General features: G+C 38.0%; 1 protein-coding gene across 2 annotated transcripts in view; it reads right to left on the bottom strand.

Annotated features, from left to right (window-relative positions):
- Positions 1-13,441, bottom strand: part of LOC132183408 (protein SWEETIE) — a 53,077-nt gene that overhangs the window by 32,425 nt on the left and 7,211 nt on the right. For both annotated transcript variants that reach the window (XM_059596838.1, XM_059596837.1), the window contains exons 7-13: positions 13,155-13,219; positions 12,689-12,793; positions 9,175-9,264; positions 8,999-9,079; positions 6,289-6,357; positions 2,444-2,569; positions 867-970 (exon numbers count right to left, since the gene is read on the bottom strand). In XM_059596838.1, the coding sequence (XP_059452821.1) occupies positions 867-970; positions 2,444-2,569; positions 6,289-6,357; positions 8,999-9,079; positions 9,175-9,264; positions 12,689-12,793; positions 13,155-13,219 (640 nt within the window). The remainder of the gene's footprint in view (positions 1-866; positions 971-2,443; positions 2,570-6,288; positions 6,358-8,998; positions 9,080-9,174; positions 9,265-12,688; positions 12,794-13,154; positions 13,220-13,441) is intronic.

Here is a 13,441-nt window from a genome sequence, read left to right as displayed (position 1 = left end):
AGTTGAGAAGGTGGAAGGCTGTTTGGTTGGTTGGAAGCGGTTGTACTTGTCTAAAGGGGGTAGGAATGCCTTAATCAAGAGCACTTTATCTAATTTGCCTACCTACTTCTTATCTTTATTTCCCCTCCCGGCTAGTGTTGCCAATCAAAATGGGAAGTTGTAGCGGGATTTTTTGTAGGGAGGTATGGGTGAAGAGACCAAATTCCACCTGATGAGATGGCCCAATATATATATATTGTGTTTGATTGATTTATTGTGATAATCTGATAAATCTAGTTAGTTAGACTTTTCATACTAGATCAAAACAAAATCATGAAGGGATGAAACAGATGAGTCAAAACTGTATTTCCAAGACCACTCTTGCAAAGCCTATATCCAAATATACCAATAAAATCAAGATCCTGCAGAATTTCAAATATTTGGGGGATTAACAAATCTATAGATGCATGAAAATCAGCAAGGTGACAGAAAATTTATCAAAGTGATAATTGTTTCTTTTATTGCATAAAACAGTTTATGTTGTCCATTTGACCAATGTTTTCGACTTATCTCACCAATAAAAGTTGATAAAAATGGTTTGAAACTTCTCAAAAACTTTATTTCTCTATCATCAGTTAGGTTTAGGATTTTAGAGAAGTTTCAAACCATTTTTTGGTCCTCACTTCACCTACCTTCAAGATTATCCCAAATTATTAATAGTAATAAGTAATTTATGCACATTAAATAGAACTAAGATGCTATGCATCAACTTGGGTGCTAGAACTCAATGATTTTATGCAGTTATACCCCCACACACACCCGCACCCACTAATATAATATCATATTGTGAGTTACGTAATCTTGAAAAAAAAAAAAAAAAACAGTACCTAGCTGGATAACCAAGAGGTAACTTTTGCGAAATAGAAACCAAAGCTGCCAACAAAGTAGCTTGCCCATGCAAGGAATCGAGCTCAAATTGCAAATTACTTCCCTACAGATAACATAAAAGAACCAATTAATTAAACATGCTTTGTGCACAAAAGAAGCGTACTAAAGAAAATTAGCATCCAAAGAACCAAAAATAAATCAAAAGCTTTTGATACAACACACACACAACAATTCAAAGGTGGTAGGAGTGGCACGACACCTATTAAAGAATAAATTGAGGACGATTAATTATTAAAAAAATAGAAAAATAGAGAAAAGAGAGAGAGAGAGAGAGAGAGAGAGAAACCTAAGATTTCCCAGAAATGTGAAATGAATACTGATAAATGTGCAAGCAAGAAAGAGCAATTTGTAAGAGACTATTCACCTTAACAGGAATCTAAAAGAAAAAGAACTTGGAACATTAGGTTCAGTTACAGATGGAATACCAATAATTTCATTAAAATAAGGTACTTATCTATCAGCAATTTATGCCTAACAGTTAGACCTATGGCTTTTTTTTTTTTTTTGTTTTTTTGATAAGTTAGACCTATGGCTTTAATTAGAGCCACAAGACAAAAGGGTAGGATCGAGAGCAAACGGATTCAACTAAGCTTCACAAATGAACTGGCTATTTAAAATGAGACTACTAGTCATGGAACACACTCCAGTTTCACCAATATAGCACCATTTTTCTGCATGTGATTGCATCTCCCAATCTTATTGCTTGGGAATGAAATTCTTGAATTCATAAACTGATAAATTTGAGACCACATCTTTCCCTCCCTACTTCGTATTGCCCATCAGTCCCAAGACAATTACTATTCAACTAATCCTTACCTTACTCCCCTTCTTCAGACAGTGGCAACATTACTTGAACTGAATTCAGCTACAACAAACAACTTAAAACAAGATGACAGCAATAGAGTACTACAGCAGAACCAAATGATGAAATACTAACCCCCCTCCCCCATGTACTAGAATTGCAACCCTTTTCCGCATTTTTTTAATAAAATATTTACACACCCCCTTTTCCACATTTTTAATCAATTATTTATCAAAAGGAGAGTATAGAGAAGAAAAAAAAAAAACCCTCAAGAGAATATGTTGATGAAGCAGCAATCCAATGAACAACCACAAGGAAAAGCTACTAAGAGGAGTGACCAATAATGTTGGGCTCAGGAACAGATTAAAAACATTATGCCTTGTAGGGAATATTGTTCAGCAAAAAATAGTTGGATATACAAATTACATGTTGCTAAACTCATCAAAGTGGGTAAACTTGATTAGGCTTTATGACTAGTGACAAAGAGTTCAAAAAGGATAACCAAAACAGGATAAAAGAAATATTATTATAAAAGTCAGATAAGAAAAAAGGATAAAAGGAATAGAGCTAAAAGAAACCAGATAACTACCTTTTTGTAGTCTAAATATTATAGAAGTCCATATATATAATCAAAACAAGGATAAACAAACAAATGGATAATAAAATAGAAAGTAGAAAGACAAAAATATTTCCCATATAATTTATCAAATATACCTTTTCAAAAGAAACATTCTCTCTTAGAGCAGTTAGCGTGGTCACCCCATAAGAAATCAAACCACCAACACAGGTGGGATCAACCTCAGCCAATGCACGCAATGTCAAAGCAGCCTCAATGCGTACCTAACCATAAATGTATTTAATGTTCAGCAAACTCAGATCAAAGAGCAACCAGATGAGTTAGAATGATGCCATCTAAAGTACTTATCAAAAAAAAAAAATGATGCCATCTAAAGTATAAATAAAATATCGTGTGATTGCCATGCACCATAATGTCTCAACATCAATGCCATTGGTAGGTAACTTCATAAACGGCAGATAGACAAAATAACATTCTAACTCATTATATCAAAACCTATTACAATTTGAAGCTGATCAGTAACAGGAGAAAAGAAGATGAAGAGAAAACAAGGAAATAAAAAATCCAAACATTCAATCTCTTTTGAAGCTACATATAAAAATAAATAAACATAATCAAATATTATGAAGAGCAGAAAATTTCACTCTCTTCATACAAATATAGGAAATGCTATATGCTCTCTTAGTGTTCTTCTGATCCTAAGTGGATATTATTTTTTAAAAACCAATTGGGAGAAACAAGGGAAGTTTCTTTTTTGCTTTTTTAGAAAATAATATCCACCTAGGACTATAAGAACACTAGGAGAACACCAGAAAAGCACCTAGCATTCCCCTACAAAAATATACATTTACAAACACTCTAGAGACATCTAGACTATAGCAAACTTATAACTGTTGTCTTTTTTTTTTTTTTTAATGTTGTATATATAAAAAAAAAAAACGCAAAGCGCCTCTAAGTACATAAGAAAGTATACATAGGTAACCCAAAACAAAACCCATAAACACAGCCCAAGAAGACCAACCCAAAAGACCCATCAAGAAGCCTCATCCAAATATAAAAACCTAAAAAAAAACCCAAAACCAAAACCCAAAATAGCCCAGCACCAGCCCTAAAAACCCAAAACCCCTACTGCACTTCAGGAGGAAAGGAGAAGTCATTTTTGGTCCCAAAACAACCCCGCCGGCGCTGGCACTTCTCCAGAGAAGGTCTCCGACCTCTAGCATCAAAATTAATGGAGCACTCCAAATTCTTGAGCTTCCTCTTTCCCTTAACCTTTATGGTCTCTAGCTCCACTTCAACCTTCACAAAAAGATCCAAAAGACTTTTCTCGTCACCTCCGCATGTCAACCCCACAAAGGGGGCGAATTTCACCTCGTCACGCACCACCTTGGAATAGCCCTCCACCCCCTTCTTCGAAGTATCCGCCACAACCTCGGCAAGCAACTTCTTGTTCTTATGCAATTGCTGAGCAACCTTCTCCTTCACTCTCCGGGCATATCCCAATTGAGTCTTAGAAACAAAGGAAGCCGTCCCAAAGGAAGGAGTAGACGTGACAGTAGAAAAGACTTGTGTGTCTACAATGTCAACCGCAGACCCTTAACTGACGAAGATGCCTCCTTCACCACAGGCAGAGAAGGAGAAGCAAGTCTAGACCCTAAGAACCTCCTTCGGAGCAACCCTTTCGCTGAAACAGAGACCACCGGAGGGATAGAAGCCACCATCAGAGAAGAGACAGAGGCCTCCGCCTAAGAGACAGGGGACGCGCAGCCCTGATGAGGTAACCCATCTCCAATAGAGCACACCATCGCCTTATCCAATCCAGCGTCCACAAGAGAAAGCGGCGTCAGAGCCAACACAGTAGACAGCCTCACCCACCAAAGGAACCTCGGATGGCAACACCAAGGCCACACCATTAGCAACCACCGAAGCCTCAGGGACCAAAGGAGTCACCAGAAAAAAGTCCGGTGACGCATAAGTAAACTCCGGCACCCCGTGAGTGTCCAATGGACAGCTAGGAGGAATCTCCAACAAACCATAGGTGACGGAAGAGCACAGAACAGGAGCAAACCCATCCAAATCCGTCGGTGAACCTGGAAATGAGGCCCCAACCACAGGTAAAACTCTCACTGGAATCGTGGCCATAGATAAAGTAAAAGAACCGGAAGCGAAACCAGATCTGGAAGCTAGATCCTAGCCGGAAACAAGCTTCGACCCGGAAACCCGCTTTGACCAGGAAACAAGCTCCGACCCGGTAACCCGCTTCTCCCAAATGAACAGGGACCTAGCCCGGATTGCAAGGCCCAAAATACCAACCCTTTTCCTCCTACGATTGGGCTTCAAAGCTAACCCAGCAAGGACCCGGTCCAACTCAAATCGAACTTGCCCTAGAAGCCTCTTCAGCCCATGATTACCGAAAGAACCCTTCTTCTTCTTTGAACTCAAAGATGCAGCAGCCACCACCAAGGGCCTAGGAAGACCTTCCATTGCAAAGCAATCCACGGCAGTTCGCAGCCCGTCTCCAACAAACACCAACTCAAAACAGGTCGACACCGGAAACAGATCGAGAAAGCTAGAGGAAAGAACCTTCATTCCAATAGCTTTAGCCTCGCCAAAAGTAGAGCAAAGGACTTCCGCGAACGATCTTCTGGAGTTAACACCCGAAGAAGAAGCACCCATACGATTCCCCGCCGCTGTTGGAACCCCCAAATCTAGTGAACCAGTTGACCTGAACCGCCAACAATTGCCGAAGCTCTCCCGCAAAACACCGCCAGCCCCGCCTATAACGGCCCTCTAGAAGCCAAATGACTCCTTTACGACCACCCTCAGCCATTACCGACACCTCCAGGAACCTTCCTACCTCATTACCTCCCCTGTGGACCATCGTAACCTTAACTCCCTCACGGTAAGATTTGGCGATCTCCTCCTTCACCTGAGACTGAATCGCCGCTTCCACCGTATCCACCAACCAAGACGAACAAAGGTAGCTCGCGAAAATATACCCAACGAATCCTTTTCTCCTTTCCTGCAAACGAAGGTCAGGACACCCATCCTTTGCTGAAAGGCAGAAAGTTTTTGCTTCAAAAGAGAAGCTCGATCCATAACAAGCTCGCCGGACCCTAGCGCGCAGCGCCTATCACGCCACCGCTAGGGCAGAATAGGGAAAAAGCTTAGGAGAGAGAACGAAGCGTTTAGAGAGAGCAAGCAAGAAAAAAAAAAAAGTTGTGGTTTTTATAACTGTTGTCTTGCAAGTCGCATACTCATTCTTGCTACTCAGACAGCAACAGGTATCAAAACTCCTGACCCAAATATCTCCACTAAGTTTGGATTGCTAAATGAGAAGTTGCAGCAGGCAGGTAAACCAATGAATACAAACAAAGGATTAGATCACATAGAAAAAAAAAAAAAAAAAAAAAAGTATGCAGACAAAATTGGAAAACAAATGGCCTAGAAATCCTTATTTAACAACAGGTACAGCTAAAAAGATATTGGGCATAGAGTAAGGCCAGCACTAATGAGCTTTCAAACAAAGCAGGTGGCCTTACCAAATAAACAAGTGGCTAAGTGATACCAGGATTATGCGCTTCTCCCAAGGGCATCTGAAATAATAAGATTAACCTCACTGAAAAGTTAAACCTAACCCTCACTTCCTTTCTAATAATTCCTTTTGTCAACATGCGCACATAAAGAAATCCTCCAGCCCAACACATTACGCTATCTAGAACCATTACCATTAGTTTGCTAAGACTACACTTTGAATTTTATAATTCTGAATAAAAAGTGCAAGTGGGACGGATGGATTCAGACTATAGTTGCAAACAAAGTCAATCTTTTATCATTTCTATCTTATCTATCCAAAAAATTGATAAGTGTCCTGAAATTTTATTCACGACTATATAAATTCAAAAGAAATTTGGCAATCTCTGAACAGTCCCAAATATATTTAAGCTTCAAATGCTGAAGAAAAACAAAATAAAGAGCTTACAAGTTGTGATGGATAAGATACCGCTGCCATAACCGTGTTATCAAGAACTTCCTTGAATTCAAATGGAACCTGCAAATGGACAGAGCAAGCACCACCTAATCAGCAGTAATATAAAAATGGACTTTCTTGGCATACTCTATGATGTTAAAGCAGATACTTTATCCACATTGAATAACTATACATTTTTCTGTAATAAAATACTAACGCTATAACGGCTATATAAAACTGTTAGTTCGTCTCAGAACAAACGAACCTATCATATAAACCAGCAAGCTAAAACCAAACATATAATTGTGTCAGTATTTTCTAGACAAGTTCTAATAGTTTGCACATATTGCTTTTCCTCCAATTAAGGCAGATCAGCATTTAATTACCAATTCAATCAACATAGGTATCATCTACACCACTTTAGTTAATTAGAAACTAACCCGGGTTTACTTAATCAGCACACCAAGAACTTTATATAAATAGGAAGTACATTCAAACTCAACCAGAATCCAAAAAGTGATCATGTCAACATAATGATATGACAAAACAGCTCGAGGATCCATATTCTATTATCTAATATGTCATATCACCAATTGTCCCAAAAGCTTAAGCTAATACGAAAATGGCCTATCATAATGCATGTTAGTACAACTATTGCTGAATTAGTACAACCATGGATAATCTTAAGGAGCAGCTTGTCAGCATGGATGATTGGTGCTGTTTGTGCAAGAGAAACAGGAAGTCTATGGATCATCTTCTTCTCTATTGTGAGATTGCCTGTGCCTTATACAATGAAATCTTCAATTGTATTGGGCTGTCTTAGGTTATGCATAGACAAGTAGTAGACTTGTTTACTCATTAAAGGGGAACTTTTGGTAGCATTCAGTTTGCAGCAGTGTAGAAGATGGTGAATACTTATCTCTTGTGGTATCTTTAGAGGGAAAGAAATGATATAGGTTTCGAGGACCGCGAGAGGACAGTGGTAGAACAAAGTCTTTTTTCTTTAATACTCTTTATTATTAAACAGTTGCGTATGTCTATCCTTGTTTTCTTAGCTTTCATGACTTTCTTATTCTTTTTTCTCCTTCTAGCTAAGTCTCTCTTTTATACTTCATATGTAAATAAGTTATGCCCTTCGCCTTTTAATGATATTTCGATTGCTTATAAAAAAAAGGAGGGGGGAAACTTCAAAAAACCCGCTGAACTTCCACTCGTTTCAACACTACTCACCTTATAGTTTAAAAACTCTTAATTAAGGGTATCAAACTTTCAATTTCTTTCAATTATCCCCTTCCGTTAGAATTTCCATTAAATCTAGTCAAAATTCCCAAAATACTTTTTTTAAAAAATAAAAATATTGCAAAGATTTTTTTTATAAAAAATAAATGCCTAAACCTTTACAATTTTTTATTTTATGCTTTTATAATTAAAAAAAAAACATGGGTATTTTGAAAATTTTAACAAGATTTAACAAAATATTCTAACAGAATGGGGTAATTTAAAGAAATTGAAAATCCGAAACCCTAAATTGAGAAATTTTGAACTTCGAGAGATTACTTTCAAAATTGGGGATTTTGTGAAGTTTTCCCTAAAAAAAAAAAAAAAATTTTAAAAAACTTTGAGCAAAAAAAAATAGGTCCTTTCTTTTTCTTCTTACTGTTAAGCTACAAAGAAACCAGAGGGTTTTGAACCAACATCACCCGCCACCATGTTCTTACAGGGGTAGGAAGCGCCATTTGAGCTACAATTCATTGTCATGTAGAGTTAGCACTGGATTAAATATTGTTGCTTCCCTTCAGATATAGGCTCACATGATGTACTAATCATGTCAATCATGCCACCCACTTTTGTTAATAGGTAAATACAACTCAAAAATCCATACAAAATTCAGCTTGTGACCTCTGCACCCCCTGTTTGTTGGGGTAAGAGATGCCACAGAGATCTGGTAGGGGGAAAAAGCCTCTTATGGACAGCGGTATCAAAGAAGATCCTACTGGACGATAACCTCAGATAGCATATACTTTTCTCAACTAGTTTTGAGATTAGGGTGAGACAGTGAACCCTTTTTATTTCATTTTCTTATTGCTAGGAAACTATAGTCAAATTTATAATCATTGTCTAGATTTACGTGGGTTATGTCCTGGATGCCATCTGTTGGTTTGTCAGAGAAGCCATTTTGGTAGGCAGTAGACTAAATTTGAAATGTTGTCCTCTTATGCCTCATGCAATGCATTTGGATAGAAAAGAATTCTCAAAGCTCTGGTGGTTGAGCTGTCAATGCCAAAAATGAAGCTTCTGCTTTAAGATTGGTCCATGAGTTGGCTTCTAGATGTTTAACTCTGTTCCCTTTGGATTTTTTTGATTTGTTAAATGTTAAGAATTTCATTTTCTTAGGCACTTAATGGTTCATCTGAAGAAGATCAAGAAGCTTAAGCAAAATGAAGAGACTAAGCACTTAACCTTAATGTTTAAATGCATTGGTTGCAAATCAGTCTAATCTTTCTTCAAACTAGGGAAAAAAAAAAAAAAAAAAAAAAAAAGTTACTCAAAACATGTCAAGCATGGTGCTCTATGCAAAACGAGCACAATACTCACAGTTAACAATCCATTCAATCTTCTCTAATTGGAAAAGCATTAATAGCATACACATAACCAGTTTAATAATATATATATATAAAGGGACCAGAAAACCAAATATAATCACCAAATGGTCATGCCTAACCTCTCCCAGTGTTTTCAGCGTATATGACGAGGTACGTAAAGCAGAAATTTTCATGGATGGACTGGCATCAGGGGACTCAAGCTGCAAAGTATAATAGTAATTTCTCTTCATTACAGATACCCAAAAAATAAAAACTTCAGAACAATTGACGACCCAAATGATTCACTTCCACAAACCTGCTTTCCCAGAAAAACCAAAAAGCTCCTTTGAGTAGGTTCTGTCATCTGATCGGTTATGCCAACCCGAAGGATATATAGAACACATGCCTTCAGTAAACCATGAGACAAATTGGTCAGTGACTTGATTTTGAAGAACATCGCTTAGGAACTTAATTATAACATAGCAACCAATGAGCCAATTATAATCTTTTTTTTTTTTTTTGATAAATAATCTAGAATATCATTGAAAAGCGTAGAGGGGTGCAACCCAAGTACACAAAGACACCCCTAAACCATAATCACTTATACTGTTCATTCAAAATTTATACTACAAAAAATTTATGCAAGCACTTTTATGATTTACAAGAATTCAGTTCAAACTTATCAAACTTGTAATGTTCCAAATAATAATTTCATCCACATGCTGCATAAAGAGAACTACCATAGAACCCCATAGACTCTAGTAGCCTTATCGTTTTCAATTCTAGCAGATCCCACAAATCTTCATTATGACATTTCTCAAGTAACTAAACTGTATATGTGAAATGAGTCAGGTTTTACGCATCAACTGCAGCACTGGCAACCTACCACTCAAACCCTTATGTAAGAAGTTTAACTCTTATTCTATGACTAATAAGACAAATTAATCTTGGTCTTATATGTTTCCTGAGGGGAAGTTCAATGCAGAGCATATCACCAAAATCTTAATCATCTTTCTTATATATGTGCAGAATACTGCTGCATGTTTCTCTAAAACAACAATACCTTTCCCAAGAATGGTTTTGCTACAAGGCACCACATGAGTGCATGAAGCAATGAAATAAATTTTCACCATTAATTAAACTAAAAATGAAAGGGAAAAAAAACATCAGACACCTAGGTCGCAAAAGAAAATATTAGCAACGAACAAGGTTAAGTCACGTGTCAATTCATGTTATCTTCCATTTAATTCATTTCCTGATTTGCTTCCTTCTTTGCCACCACTAAGAATATGAGTGCAGAACAAAGTTAACTTTTTTTTTTTCATTATAAGTAATTCAATCTAATTAAAGTGCATTAATGATTAAAAGAAACACAGAAATCCAGAAATTCAAACAAATTAGGAAAATGTGAAATTTTATAAGCCCTAGTCCATATATAAAGCAAATTGACCAAGATGTTCTTGGGCTCCTCCAGTGGCCTCTAACGATGTTCAAAACATATTGCATTCCGTTCTCTCTAAAGACTCTACATTAAGCACAAAGGGAAGATCTTCCAAGCGGCTAAAACTAATTGACTACCCTACTAACCTCACCAACAATCTAATTCTTTTTCTTTTTCTTTTTTTGATAAGTAATAAGTATATTATCAAACGGGCAGAGAGGCTCAACCCATGTACACGGGGAGTATACAAAAATTCCCTACTGATGGGAAAAAGAATTACAAAGCTCTAAGAAATCAGAAAAAGTAGACTCGTGCGAGTGAGACCAAGACACTCTCCATGAGAACAACATATTTAATGCCAATTTCCTCAACTCAAGCATGCCGCTCTCATGATCCTCAAAGTTGCGTGCATTCCGTTCTCGCCATAGACACCACATCACACAATGGAATTAGCCTCCATATGTGCAAAGCAAGCCTATTACCCAACTGTCCCCTCCAACTCCCCAAGCAATCACTCATCCTCCGCGGTATAACCCAACTAACGCCAAAAAGTTGAAGAAACGCATTCCATATCTCAGTTGCAACCTCACAATGCAAGAGTAGATGGTCAATGGATTCTCCACATTGTTTAAACATATAACACCACTTTGTCACCATAACATTCCTCTTCCTTAGATTATCCAAAGTAAGGATTTTTCCTAAAGTTGCCGTCCACCTAATTCTATCTCCCTTTTAGGCATTTCTAATCCGAAAAAGGCTAAAAATCACATTCCATAATTCTCTAACCACTTCGTAATGGAGAAAAAAATGATCTATGGATTCTCCACTCTTTTTACACATACAACACTATTCCACCACTAGTACCTTCCCCTTTCTCAGATTATTCAAAGTCAAAATCTTTCCAAGAGTCATCATCCACACAAAGAAACTCACACTCAAACGAACATTAACACTTCAAATATTCTTCCAAGGAAAAGATGAAGCCCCGTAGTAAATAACTCGTGATAAAACGACCTTACTTCAAACATGAGCCTCTTTGAAGGGATCCACCAAATACGATCCTCACCACCTTATCTCAATCGGAGAGAATACAACAAATCAATAAATGTGATCACCAAAATTTTTTATTTTTTTTATCACCAAATTGACCTCCCAATCCTATACAGATCTTGTAAAAGAACAATTCCACTGGATATTAAACCTAGAACACTACATATTATCTGCAACCCACGACTCCTTACAACAAGCAATACTAAACATCTCCAAAAAAGATTCCTTCAATGGTTGACCTTCACACCATAAATCATGCCAGAACCTAATCTTAGTTCCATTTCTCACTTCATATCTGACAAATCTCGAAAAAAAACTCTACAACCTCTCTTAATATGTTTCCACACACCAACTCCAATGTTACCTTCGTTGACATCGTTGTTTCTACTTTCCTTCGCACTATCATAGCCGGGAATTGCAAGCTAGCCCAGGTACCCCTCTTTCGCTAGCACCCTTTCCCCACTCGATTATGTCCCCCAAGGTACCATTTTTTGTCCTAATGCGACATGGCTGCAGTTCTCCTGTGGGCCTAAGACAATGATGTGGCTGAACTCGGTTGCCCCTAGCAGCGCCTCCATGTAGGACCTTCGACCATCACCCTCCACCAAGCCCAAATTCGTTGGCTCCAATGGCGCACCTCCCGACACAAGTTATAGAGGGCCACCAAAATACATTTGGGTCTACAGCCTTCTATCAGCGAAAGACACTTCAAAGAAAGCTAGTACCCTTTGCAGTGCGGCAGCACAACACCTCCAAGCCCTCCCTTCACGACCCTCTGGGAAAATAACAAAGCCTTTACGACGACCATCCCCGTACTCCGCTAACGCCAACTCTAGAGGACTTAATAAACTCCTTCAGACCCTCCTCTTGGATCAGGGCCTCCATACTAACCAACAACTAGTCCACAGTCACCTTGCCCATGTGCACTGCTCTGGATACCCCTCTACTTCTCTTGGCAAAACGCAACACCAAGCGCCCCTCTATGACCAAAAGGTCAAAGACCAAAGCTTCAGCGTAGAACCACCTCAAAAAACCCATCACTGAAACCCACAACAAATACTATACAACAACAAAAACACTGGTAGAAAACAGACTAGAGAACTAAAACGAAAAGTGATCACACGTGACGACCCAAGGAGGGGAGAGAGAGAAGGAGAGAACCATCTCAGCATATCAAGTGCAAGTACAGGAATTAAAGTTAAATCTTTTCTCTTTTTTTTTTTAGGAGGTGTTAGGCAAAGTTGAAGTCATGCGATAGTCAAATATCTCACATTCTTATGTAATTGGGAAGGAGAATGTAATAGAAAAATAGAAAGCAGCAAATTTGTCTATGAAATACCAATGCATGGGCATCAACAAAATTATCAGCACGAAGCATGTCCATAACCGGCAAAGCAAAGTTTTGAAGTTCATTATCCGGATGCAGATACTTTAGACGAATTGCCTGCAAAAGATATTTTAAAGAAGAAACAATCATTATTACCAAAATAACACAGTAAACTTATATAACCACAACTCCGCTTCCGAATTAGTACATCATAGACAGCAAACTCAGAGATCACTAAACATATGGCAAACATTATGTGTTTTCAGGCCAGATAGAATGCTTTCCATCCAAAACAATCATAAACTTAAGCCACAAACACTTCCAAACTATTACCAGTCAAAAACCTTGAAAAATAGAGAACTCACTTATCTTAGTCTAACAATACACTAAAATGAAACTGTAACAGCTTGACCATGAAAAATATGTTCTTCTTTTGAACAACTGAAAGACAGAGGAGGGATTGATCATCAGAATCTACCTGTAAAAAGAATACCCAAGACAAGGTTAGGCCAACTCGTGTATCCTTCGAGCGAGCTCCACTTGCTGCTATTTAAACAGATATGTGAGAAACGGTTGGGCCTAAACCCATTCAATTTTCTCTATTAATGTAAAATTGTAAACTTCCTCTGCCCCCATCCCAAAAACTGTGTTATCCCAAACACATTCACTCATGTGCTCTAAGACACCCCGATATTCAAGAGGCACCATCTACGAAAGTTAACCAAGATGAAAATTACACAAAATTATGGTCTGGGCAAGACTATA

Source organism: Corylus avellana, chromosome ca5 (genome assembly GCF_901000735.1).
Source record: "Corylus avellana chromosome ca5, CavTom2PMs-1.0".
Lineage (NCBI taxonomy): Eukaryota > Viridiplantae > Streptophyta > Magnoliopsida > Fagales > Betulaceae > Corylus > Corylus avellana.
This window is presented reverse-complemented; position numbering and strand designations above follow the sequence as displayed.